At 33.9% G+C, this 12,525-nt stretch overlaps 1 protein-coding gene across 1 annotated transcript in view; it reads left to right on the top strand.

Annotated features, from left to right (window-relative positions):
• gry (trafficking protein particle complex subunit 11 gry) overlaps nt 1-11,614 on the top strand; it is a 550,052-nt gene extending 538,438 nt beyond the window's left edge. The window contains exon 32 of the mRNA XM_090404214.1: nt 11,499-11,614. Coding sequence (XP_090260340.1) covers nt 11,499-11,534 — 36 coding nt within the window. The 3' untranslated portion in view covers nt 11,535-11,614. The remainder of the gene's footprint in view (nt 1-11,498) is intronic.
• Nucleotides 11,615-12,525: the final 911 nt, after the last annotated feature.

Below are 12,525 nucleotides of genomic sequence, written 5' to 3'. Positions count from 1 at the left end.
ATGCGTTAGCAGAGCTAATCTCAGGTGGTATGGTTATTTAAACAGAATGGGCAAGGAAAGATTAGCAAAAGAAGTGTTCTCTGCCAGGTTGGCAGGGAAACGACCCAGAGGATGACCAAGATATAGGTGGAATGATACAATAAGAAGTGCTTTAGACAACAGAAATGTATGATCTGATAATGTTGGAGTCTTGACAAGTAACAGACTGATTTGGACGAAAATTGTAGATAGGAAGTTTGTAATCAGCCAACCAATCAATTAAGTTTTGCTGATTGGTTCATTTTGGATTTACTGGACAAAGATAAACCAACCAGCCAATCAGTCATGTTTTATGTGATGCACCTATTTACTAGATATTGACATAGATACTGAATGAATGATGGTCTGGTAATTTAGCTCACCAGATTGTAATCTGCATTGGCTTGTTAAACTACTCACAGATCAAATATGAGAGTCCTCATGAATAACACGTTCATTTTTAGAACGAAAATGTTTAAAGGATGTTAATGATAATAAATGTAGTTACATATTCTCTCCTAGTACCCTGTATATACATATCAGGAAATTAAGTTGAAATAAAGAAAATTCTTTATTCCTTTTCCTCTACTCCATTATTGTATGTAAAATCTCTAAATGAATTGGTAAGTTGGTTCTTGCTAAGAACTGCAGGCTTTGCCTTAATGTTTCTTTTTTCCTCTGCTGCACAATTGGAAGAACAATGGTACATTGCACCCTTTGATTGGAAAATCCTAAGTTTGATTCTCATGGTGATAAGAGGAATCTTTGTTTTTTTTGTTTGTTTTTTTTTCAATTGAAGGTGGGTTAGCCAATCTCAGATGGAGACGGCAGAGTTTTTCATCCTGCATACAGACAAATTGACCTTGAGAACCCATGGAATTTACAGATAAAAAATACTAGTGGAGGTAGTGGACAGTTGATGACATTGGTGTGGGTGATGATAGTAGTGACAGTTCGCTATAGTTGGTGGATTAAGTGGTGGAGATAGAGATGTAGAGTAGGTGCCCTCCCTCAATGAGTCTTTAGACTCCTTGGAAGTGTCACGTCGTAATAATAATAATAATGTTTCATTTAACAACGTCATTACAGGTAATTTGACATGTCTCCAAAAATTTCTTTTGATATCATCAGCAAAATCAGTAATTTACACTTGAATACAGTCATAGACTGATTTTTGTTATCCTTGAAACAGCTGAAGTTGCATCCATTTATCTTGTATGTTATGTGGGTTGACTGTTTTAAAGCACAAGCTTCTTTTCATGTAGTCACTACCTGTGATACTACAATGTTTGATGAATGATTTTCACTAGATTCAGTTCCAGTCTTTGATTTCTCTTAAGTACTCCATGTGATCATGCTTTTCTGCATCATTTGAAGATTCTTGGTGATTCCTTATCCAATACAAATGAATACATTTTCTGTCCTGATGCAGAATGTGCATTACTAGTTCAGTCATACGTTTGGTTAAAATTAGTGTCACTTTCTTGTTTTTCTTGCTCTACTCCTCTAATTACTTGGGATTGATGTTTGACTAGTTGCTTATGCTATATAGGACAGATTATATTCCAGAATTTAGTAACCTGCCAAATACTTAACTAAGCACTGTTAAAAACAATTTAAATTCACAGTACAACTAATAAGGAAAAATATAAAATTGGCCAACATCTTTTAGATGTCATCTCCTCCTCAATTCATTTATTCAAGTGCCATCTCTGATCTGGAGATTTGGCACCCATGTCCTCCACTAATTTCATCTGTGCAGCATCTTTAAAGATCTGTATGGTATTTCTGCCAGTCCAGTGTTTGATGTCCTTCATATAGTGATATCGGTCAGCCTCTTTTACCCTGTTGTTTTTCTGTGATAATCATTTTAATCAATCCTCCTCTTAGCACATGTCCTAAGAATTTCATTTTTCTCTTCCTGATCTCATTCCGTAATCCTCTTTTTGGTTTGCTTTATCAAGTATGTGTTGTAACCTTTTCTATCTAGCTAATCCACATAATTTTTCTTAGTGAACACATCTCCAAAGCATCAGTCTTTTTTTTATTTTTTGATAGTCCATGTTTCTGAGGTGTACATTAATGAAGAATATACTACATAGCAAGTCAACAGTCATATTTTTGTATTTACATTGACTTTTGTGTTGGTATTTGTTTCATTAAGAAAGGCCTGTTTTGGCCGTTGGTGTCCTTTTTATTTCTTGATCACATTTTCCATCAATAGTGATTAGACTTCTCTGAATATATAAATCTCTCTTCTTGTTCTGTGGGATAGCCTTTTATATTTTAGTTTATGCCCATCACTTTACCTGTGATTGATTGATTTAGCTTGCTCAAATTATTGGTCCCAGTGATATGATGGTTGACTGAATCTGTAAATGTATTGTAGACAGGAATAGAATACGAAGGGTGTAGTATTTTCTGGGAAGAATAAAAATATAAGCAATGAAAGGGATATTGGTAATGATAACAGAAAAGTTATTTTCCCCTGATACTGTCATCTTTATTTAGAACTCTGATAGGTCAACTGCTCTGCTAATGTTTTTGATCTAATCTTTCTGGTATGACATGAGATGAATAGATTAAAGCATCAAACTTTACTTTAGCCTGGTAATGTTAGGAGGAAAATGGCATGCAAATGTGTATCATTATCCTCATTAAATATGTTCAATATATATATATGATCTGATCCTGTAGCTTCCTCTCTTTGAGAGGGTTGCAGCTGATTACTAGGGAGATAATGATGCAAGGTGGTTTCCTGTTGCCTTCCTTGCTATATTTCTATGATTGTAGCCTGTGTGTTCACGGGTCTGGTTTGTCTGCTTGCGGGATGAAAAAAAGGGTTTTTTCCATCAGATAAACTGATGGAAAAAAACTCTGCTGTCCACACCCAAGACCGGCTAACTTGGCTATGGCTGAGGAAGATCCTTAAGCTCCTCGCGTTGTCGACGGGAATCAAATCTAGGACACTCCTTCACCAGGCATATGGTTGCAAAGCGCAAAGCCACTAGACTAACTGCGCAGACACACACACACACACACACACACACATATATATATATATATATATAATATGTATATATATATATATATATATATATATATATATATAATATGTATTAGTGATGTTGCATGCCCATTTCAGTTGGATGTGCTATTGTGAGGCTCATGCAACTTATGCTAAAAAATTCACATTAATTTTACCGGATGATTGCATTTTTACCGATGTATGGGAGTTTTAAGAGTGCATAGCACATCAGCACTCATCTTAATTAATTAATTGGCCCAATGCAATTAATTTTAGGATAACTTTGAGTACTTGAATTTATCAATTAATTGTAAATAAAACTTCTTAGAGTGAGGGACAATGTGTTTATTTTAAGATATATTGGAAAACAATAATGAAGGAGAATTCTATATTTGGTTGTTATATTTGAATTACTCAGAGGTGTAAATATAATAGTAAATTTGGAAGAGGAAGATGAGGCCTACATCCTCCGACTACAATCATACAATCTGCAAAAGCTTTGGCAGAAAACGGGACATTCAGTAATTCATCAAACACTGTTTCCCATTGTAAATATAGGCAAAAAAAAAGTCATAAATTATTTATAGTTATTTATTCGTATGGTCAAATACAGCAAAATAGGGCTATTTACATCAGTTACAAATCAAGTTTTAAATTGGACAACCATTGCACTGCTCCCTTTGTAGTTCTGATGTAATTCTGCTACTCCCCCCCCCAGGAAATGGGAAATTGGACAGGATTTCACTATATGAGAGTGAAGTCCTGTCCAAAGTCTCTGCATCACAAACCATGTTTGTGATGCAGAGCATTCACAATATGACTGATTGGCAATTTTCCATTTATGGAGTAGATATCTATATCTTTCATGGCCTAATCCTGTTTAGGGGAGACCATTGTTTGCATGGCAAATCAAATTATTTATAGTAAATTATATATCAAAAACTTGTTTGATATATAAACTTGTTGGTGTCCTAAACATGCAGTTGACACTTCACACATGCAAAACAGATGAAACTCAGAAAACAAAAACAGCAACTCATGACAAATAACAATGTTCAATTGGATTGGTTGATACAATAACCAAACACAGTACTTTGCCTTCTGGGTGGTTAAAACTACTGGAACACTAAGAATTTGGTCCACTGCACCATCTGTACATCTCTTCAGGAGCTCAAAGGTGTCTGTGTTTTTGACTACACATTTGGGGTATTAACGTGAATGTTATGCAATGTTTATGCATCAAAAAGTGTCCTATTCATGAGGCATTAGCATGTTGTGTTTAATTTTAGGAATCACGTGAAGAAAGGAAACAATTAGGGGAGTGCTTTAACAGGAACAAACAGAAATAAATGCAAAAATGTAATATCCTTGATATTGCTATTCTGTGTGTATGTGTGTGTTATATGCCAGCAGTGGTTAGCGTATCCGCTCTCCAGCCAAAATGCTGCGGGTTCGAATCCTGCCATGGGCATGGATGTTCATGATTATCTGTGAAAATATTAGTGGTGGGCAGTAGATGATGATGGTAGTTGCAATTCGTTGTAGCTGGAGGATTGAGTGGTGGAGATAGAGAATTATAGAGTGGGTACCCTCCCTCGGTGAGTCTTGAGACTCCCTGAAGGTGTCATAATAATATATGTACACACACGCACACTTTCTTCCTTACTTCTAACATTTCCAGACTATAGTAATGTTTGATGCTTTAATCTGTTCATCTCATGTCATACTAAAAAGATTAGATCAAAAATATTAGCAGAGAAGTTGTCTTATCAAAGTTCTAAATAAAGATGGCAATATCAGGGGAAAATAACTTTTCTGTTATCATTACCAATTTCCCTTTAATTGTTTATCCTTTTAGTCTTCTCAAAAAATACCACACCATTCATATTCTATTCCTGTCTGTAATACATTTACAGATTCAGTCAACCATCATATCACTGGGACCAATAATTTGAGCAAGCTAAATCAATCAATCACAAGTAAAGTGATGAACATAAACTAAAACATAACAGGCTATTCCACAGAACAAGAAGAGAGATTTATATATCTGGGAAGTCTAATCACTATTGATGGAAAATGTGATGAAGAAATAAAAAGAATACCAATGGCCAAAACAGCCTTTCTTTTATTTATAATTCTTTATATATATAAAGAATTATAAATATGACAGGATTGATTTAAATAGATGAACTGGAGTTATTTAGGATATTAATAAATCATTGTGAATACAGCCATTTGATATGATGAGATATTGGCCCATATATTATGAGAAAATTCAAGAGAAATGGCAGTTACCTGAATGAGGTATTTAACTCTTAGCATTGGTAGGATCACAAAGGAATTGGATTAGGGTATAATAATTCTGTTGCATAAAGGAAAAGGTTTCAAATTATATCAAGCTGTTGCGTCATTATTCCTGGAGCAGTGGTTATATTATATTGGAAGCTGATTTGAACCAGAATTCCGCAGTGCTCAGATTGGAATGCCTTTGCCAAGTCTGATCATACCAATGTCAGTATTTCTCGGAATATGTTATCCGGTATTAACTTTTTTTTTTTTTTCTCAACTAGTTTCATGAAATTCTTTATTTTTCATTTCATCAGGATAATTACATGAATAAACTAAAAAAACTGTTTCAGTAAGGAAATACCCTGAGTAAACATATTAATTAAAATTATAATAATGAATTAACTCACATAAAATATTATTTATTAGTATTATTTTCACCTGAGTATCACAGGCATCTTCAGTACATGTATAAAGCTAATTAAACAATAACTGACAATTCCAAAAGGCACCACCTAAGTAGCTAATGTAAGATAAGTGAAAAAGGTCAATAAATTTCTTAACTAAATATATATATGTATATCTACTCTATACTATAAAATGATAAGCTGAAATTGGAAACGGATGTAGGCTGTAACGTTTTTTGAAATGTTTTGAAACTCAGGGGCTACCCTGAGTGTCTAGTCTTCTAAATTCGAGTCATCGGAATTCAAGGAGAACCGGCCTACCAGTCCGGAACATGGGGGTTGGGTGGGGGAACCCTCTAGTATATATATATACAATTAAAAAGTTAGGAAAGATTAGCTGATTTATAAAGTACTATCTCCCACAAAGGAGATAGAAGTAAACCATTGGATCTGTTAATTATCTGTTAAATAAGGGATAGGATCCCTTGCACATAAAGGATCCTATCCCTTATGTTGCCATGCGTTCACTAATGCCTTGCACATAAGGGATAGGATCCTTTATGTGCAAGGCATTAGTGAACCAGGTGTCTACCAGATTCCTCTCTTGTGGATTATCTTATTTTGGACAAACAGGAAGATCTGCCTCTATTCAGCTAGAAGAACACCAGTCTTATATTCAATACCTTGAACCTGAACAGTCTGGACTTGTTCAGGTTCAAGGTATTGTTCTATCTATCTCCTTTGTGGGAGATAGTACTTTATAATCAGCTAATCTTTCCTAACTTTTTAATTGTGTGTGTGTGTGTGTATATATATATATATATATTTTTTTTTTTTTAAGTTAGAAAATTTATTGACCTTTTTTAGTTATCTTACATTAGCTACTTAGGTGGCACCTCAGCTTTATACATGTACTGAAGATGCCTGTGATACTCAGGCGAAAATGATACAAATAAATAATATTTTACGTGAGTTAATTCTGTTATAATTTTAATTCAAACTAGAAAACAGGTAATAGCAGTTAACAACTCTCATAAAAATATTTGAGCATGATTAAACGATAGAAAGTGTGCATTTGCTACTATGCTGGCTGCTGGTTCGTGAGTATACTACTGGCAGATACATGTGTGTGATGATGAATTAATGGAGACCAAACTTGATGTAAAATCATCCCTTGTTTTTTGTCACACTATGTAGAGGATGCTTCATCATTTCAGTTGATTCTCTGGATGCTCTTGGGAAAAAAAAAATGATTATCTCTGTGGAGCACTTTTGTTTGTTGCCATGCTACTTGATGTTTTGTTTCTGTTGTATGTGCTGCCAGCACTGATGATTATACAAGGAATGATTTTACATCAAGTTTCTTCATTAATTCATCATGACACGTTCATATCTGCCAGTAGTATACAGCAACTGATGAACCAGCAGCCAACATAATAGAAAATATACACTTTCCATTGTTTAATCACGTTCAACTATTTTCACTAGTGTTGTTAACTGTTATTACCTGTTTTTTAGTTTATTCATGTAATTATCCTGATGAAGTGAAACAAAAGAATTTCACAGAACTAGTTGAGAAAATAAAAATAGTTTCTGTTTGATATCTTTTGGTGGATTAATACCAGATAACATATTCCTACAATGTTCTGTTACTTTCTACAGTAAAGTGAGTTGAATTTGATTAGGAAAAACTACTATTGATATTGAACTGAATGTTGCTGGACTTTGCAAAGGCATCTGACAGGATTATGCATGAATTGAGTTATTACATAAATCGATGCAAATGAAGATGGACATGAAGTTGGCAACATGAATAAAAGAATGGCTAATGAACAAACATTGCCGTATAGTATATGGTGGAGTTGAATAAAGAAGGCAGGTGACCAGTGGTGTGACATAGGACTCTTTATTTAAGCAGCTATTATTTTATTTATGCATCAATAAAATAGGGGGATGGGATATCCAGTTGTTTGCCAGTGATGCTAAGCTGAAGCTGAATGGGGCATTAGTCAATAAAGATGATGTAAAGATTCTGCATGATGATTTAAGTAGATTAAAAGTTTCGGCCACTTTAGTATGGCAGTCAGTTTAGGGTGAATAGAATGCCAGCTGTGTATTACATATGGGGGGGGGGGGTGCTGAAAAGTTCTGATAAATACCTAGAACAAAAATGATATTCAAGCAACTCTTCTTATATATCCTAAAAGAATAAGAATAAATTTTTACAATTTGATGTAACATTGGGGTTAAAGGATTTTAAGATATGTGTCTTGTGATTATATTAGTTGCTTGAATGTCATTTTTGTTCTAGGTATTTATCAGAACTTTTCACTCCATCCCCCTTCATAGATTGAACTAGACTGTGAAGGGACTAGAGGTTTGGGAAGTAATGTGAACAGAGTCAAACATCAGCAGACATATTGCAGAACTAGACAAATAGTCATAAGATCACTTGAATATTATGAAATACACTGACAGTGGAAATGAGAAAATTAATATCCCTCTTTTTAAGGCATTGATGTGATCACATCTGGACTACTGTGTGTAGATATGATTGGAGTTTTTTTATGAAGTGCCGAAGAGAGTCAGAAGCAAATGATCAAGATGGTCAGATCTATCAAATACTCCTATGTGTATATGTATTGAAAATTTGTAGATTACATAATTTGTTTGGCAGGTTTAAAAGAGGATATATGATAGAAGTATAAAAATTACAAAAGGGGTTTTATAAAATAGATGCATCATTAAATTTAGGGTACAAATATGTACCCTAAAGGGACATATAGATACCATGTTATTACTACATGAAAAATGTACGATATCGCTAACTTGTCAACAATTTGGACCCAAATTGGTGTGTCATTTGTTAGGACCCCTATATTATAATTCTTGCTTCTTTTCTTTCACAAAAGAGATCTCAGCTAACTTACCCTCAGTTATATACAAATCACCAAACAGAATCTCCCTGCTTTTCTCCCCCTCCCTTCTTGGAATGACAGTGCTATATGATTTCCTTAGCTTATGAAAAGCTAGGCATTCTTTTCTGCTTAAGATGTTACTTTTAACCTGTCAAGCCACTAACTCTACACAAATCCTGAATTTACCCATCCTTAGAATACTGTTCACATGATCAGGATGATGTACCTAAAAATTCTCAGTGATGTCCACAGGAGAACAGTTCAGCTTATGGATGATCCCTTCCTCACTGACTCACAGATGCCCTGTTTCAGCTCTGTCTCTTCTACAGTACTTCTATGGTCACTGCTTCAGTGAAATGGCAACCATCATCCCTTCACTTTTGAATGGGCCTGTTAAAACAAGATTGGCAGCTGCCATACATCCCTTTTCAGTAAAACTGCTGCTACTCTATCTCTTTTATTCTGTCTGTCTCTGTCAATTATACGTTTGTTGACTTCACATCGATTGCCTTAGTATTCCATAATGCAGGGCACTCTTCCTTTCAGAAGTGTATATTGCTATGCATTAAGGGAAGGGTCCCAGACCAGTTTTGCCCATTATTGAGGTCTTTTTCAGTAGAAGCTAGACCTAGGAAAATACCAATGTTGAATTAATGCAGATGTCACATATTTTCCATATACAAGTAGCCAAAAAGTGTATCACTTTATTATTAAAATACTCTGGATCAGAAAGGAAGTGTACTTTTCATTGCAGAATAATAAGACAGCTGATGCTCATTGCTAGAACAATGAACAAAGTGTGAATTCAGGTAAAAGGGGAAATAGTGCCAGTGTTATGTTAGGTGGAGAGAATGAAATAATTAAGAGGGGAGAGAGAGAGATGGTGATACAGCATGAAAATGTAGAGAATGGTGACAAGGAAATATATTGCAAATTGGGGAACAAGAAGACACTGATTATGATCTTCATCTTGTTCACTCAGTGATGAGGGATTTTAATGATACAAATGAAGATTGAAATAATGAAGTGAGATAATGTTGAAGCAAGGGAATTGAGTTTTTTTGTTTGATCATTATTCCACAGCTATCTTTATAGATTAGATACAAGTAGCTAATCATTAATATACTTCACACACAAACTTTGTTTTCTTAAACTTGAATAAAGGATTAAGCAAGGATACAATTGCTTGTCAAGTATAATTTACTTTGTAACCAAGTGAAAAAATTTCTATGTCTGCCTCTGTCCTCTGTAACAGCCTTCCTCAAGAAGTGTTTCACAACTATAGCTTCCACTCTTCAAGAAAAATGTCAGTGAGCTTCTTCTTTTCCAACCTTCACCCGAATCTGACACACAACACTGATGTACTATACATTCTTCTACCTCTTGTGAATTGGATCTGCATGTGTGTGTGTGTGTGTGTGTGTGTGTGTGTGTGTTGTGCTTTTCTAATTCTTCTGCCATTTCTTTTCTATTGATACTTCTTTTGTTTATTGTGTTTATATTGAATTCTTTTCATGTTGAATTTGAGTTTTCGCTGTTTTGAATTATCCGCGAATAATTCAAACCATGAAGTGAGAGACTGCAAAGTTCTACACACACAACACAGAGGCAGCTGACTTTGATAAACCCAACTGGTTCTGTATACAACTAGCTTAATCACAAAGGTACTTTATGTGGACCCTTTTGTTTGCTCACACTTGGATAAAGGATAAAAGCAAGAATATAATTTCTTGTCAAGTATAATTTACTTTGTGGCCTAGCAGAAAAATTTTCTTTATCCTGACCAAATATATTAACTTAAAGATAGCTGTTGGAGGTTTTTCCACTTGGTTATACTATAAATTAAAGATGCTAAGAAATTATATTCTTGGTTTAATCCTTTATCCAAACAAAGTTTGCACCTAAACTATTTTCAGGACTGGGCAACTCGTATATAGAAGCTAATGACTTCACATCACTTGCCTTAGTGGCACAAAATGCAAAACACATATCCTTATGGACATGTATAATGCTTTGCATTATGGGAAGGGTCACTACCCATAATGAAGTGAGATAATGAAAGATCACTACCCAGTCTGGGTAGTGATCCTTCCCATAATGCATATCATTATACATCCATAAGGATATGTGTTTCACATTATGGGACACTAAGGCAAGTGATGTGAAGTCATTAGCTTCTATATACGAGTTGCCCAGTCCTGAAAATAGTTCAGGTGCAAACTTTGTTTGCTTACACTTGGATAAAGGATCAAACCAAGAATATAACTTCTTGGTCTCTTTAATTTATATTAACTTAAAAACTACCGTTCACACAAGTACACCTAACAACTATTCTTAAATTAATTCTGCATTCTCTAAATCATAAATAGCAAACATAAACAAACATATCCTTCTGTATTAGCTTCCTAAAATGTAACTCGTATTAGAACAAGTTGTTCATTATATAAAAATGATATGAAATAATCATTCAAATATATGATTTTTTACTCAGTTCCAACTTTGAGGCAAGTACAACTGGTATATTAATAAATGCAGTTGTTGTAGATTTCAGGCCATTTAGTAGTGATATGCACTTGACTACATGTGGGCAAATGAAAAAACATTATGCAGAATACAGATGGCATCAGTATACTGATATTAAATAGGCATTCACCTTTCCATTAGAAATAAAAATTTCAAAAATCTTATGGTCTTAAAATATTTGCACTGTTTTTTTGTACTTATACTTTATATGCATGTCAAAAGTTAAAGAATAATTTATACCTAATTATAATTTAAGTTTTTTGCTCTTTCAAAAAAAAAAAAAATTGCATATTCATGAAATTTTATATTTTTACACAGCCTCAAGGAAAGAATATATCAGAAAAAATTGGATGACTGATGAAGAAGTGGCAATTATTGTATATTTTTCAAGATTAATTTTTTATACATTATAAATAAAAACTTAATTCCCTTTTTATAGTGTTTCATCCAGTGTATTATAGCAGTTTCTGTTGATTGTAAACACTGAAAAGTTACTCTACATAAAATGTGAATAAGATGAAATTTGTCAGTTATGTCTAAGGCAATATAAAATAAGTCTTCTGAAAAGGAACAGGAACACACTGATATTATTAAACAACAATAAATTTTAAATGCTTCAAGCATCTTTCTTGTTTTTAATATTTTAATTTGAGGGTAATATCTTCATAATAAAGTAAAAACTAAAAACAGAATTAGTAAAAATGAAAAATGAAACATGCTTAGCATAAAATTAGTTGATTTGGATGCATAAATGGACCACAGTGTGGTGAAAGAATCGAGTGAACATGAACCAGGAAAAGAAGACATTGAGTGATTCTAGAGAGACAGTATACAGAGATTCCATTATTTTTTGTTGTTATTTTGAATTACTGCTGCTGAAGCAACTAAGGATATAAGGAGAGTATTTTATGTGTGTATTGTTCTGGCTAATCATCCTGTTTTGCATATGAAAACCCCAAGTTTCTGGAAGAAAAAAAAAAAAAAAAACCTGCCACCTCTATATGAAACTTGCTTACTAACCATCAGTTGCAGAAATACTTGTAAAAGTTCAAGTCTTAGATGTGATTCAAGCTCAGGCCTTGCTAACCAGAGAAGGCTATAGAAGGTTCCATTATTAGAAATAGTGAATGAGAAGATGCCTATGGTTTATCTAGGAGGAAGGGTTCTATTCAACCAAAAAGTGATTTGGTTGAGCAGGATGAAACTTTAATGATGAATATCAGAAGATTATTGACAAGAATGAAAGATGATAGTGTGTTGAGAAAAGTATAATTGCAATAAGTTGAGATGGCAAGCAAAAATAGTGAATGTTCTGTTGGAATTATGTGAAAATGAAAGAGTTTGT

This window comes from Typopeltis vanoorti, chromosome 2 (assembly GCF_054136105.1).
Source record: "Typopeltis vanoorti isolate ZY-2024b chromosome 2, IOZ_Tvanoo_1.0, whole genome shotgun sequence".
Lineage (NCBI taxonomy): Eukaryota > Metazoa > Arthropoda > Arachnida > Uropygi > Thelyphonidae > Typopeltis > Typopeltis vanoorti.
This window is presented reverse-complemented; position numbering and strand designations above follow the sequence as displayed.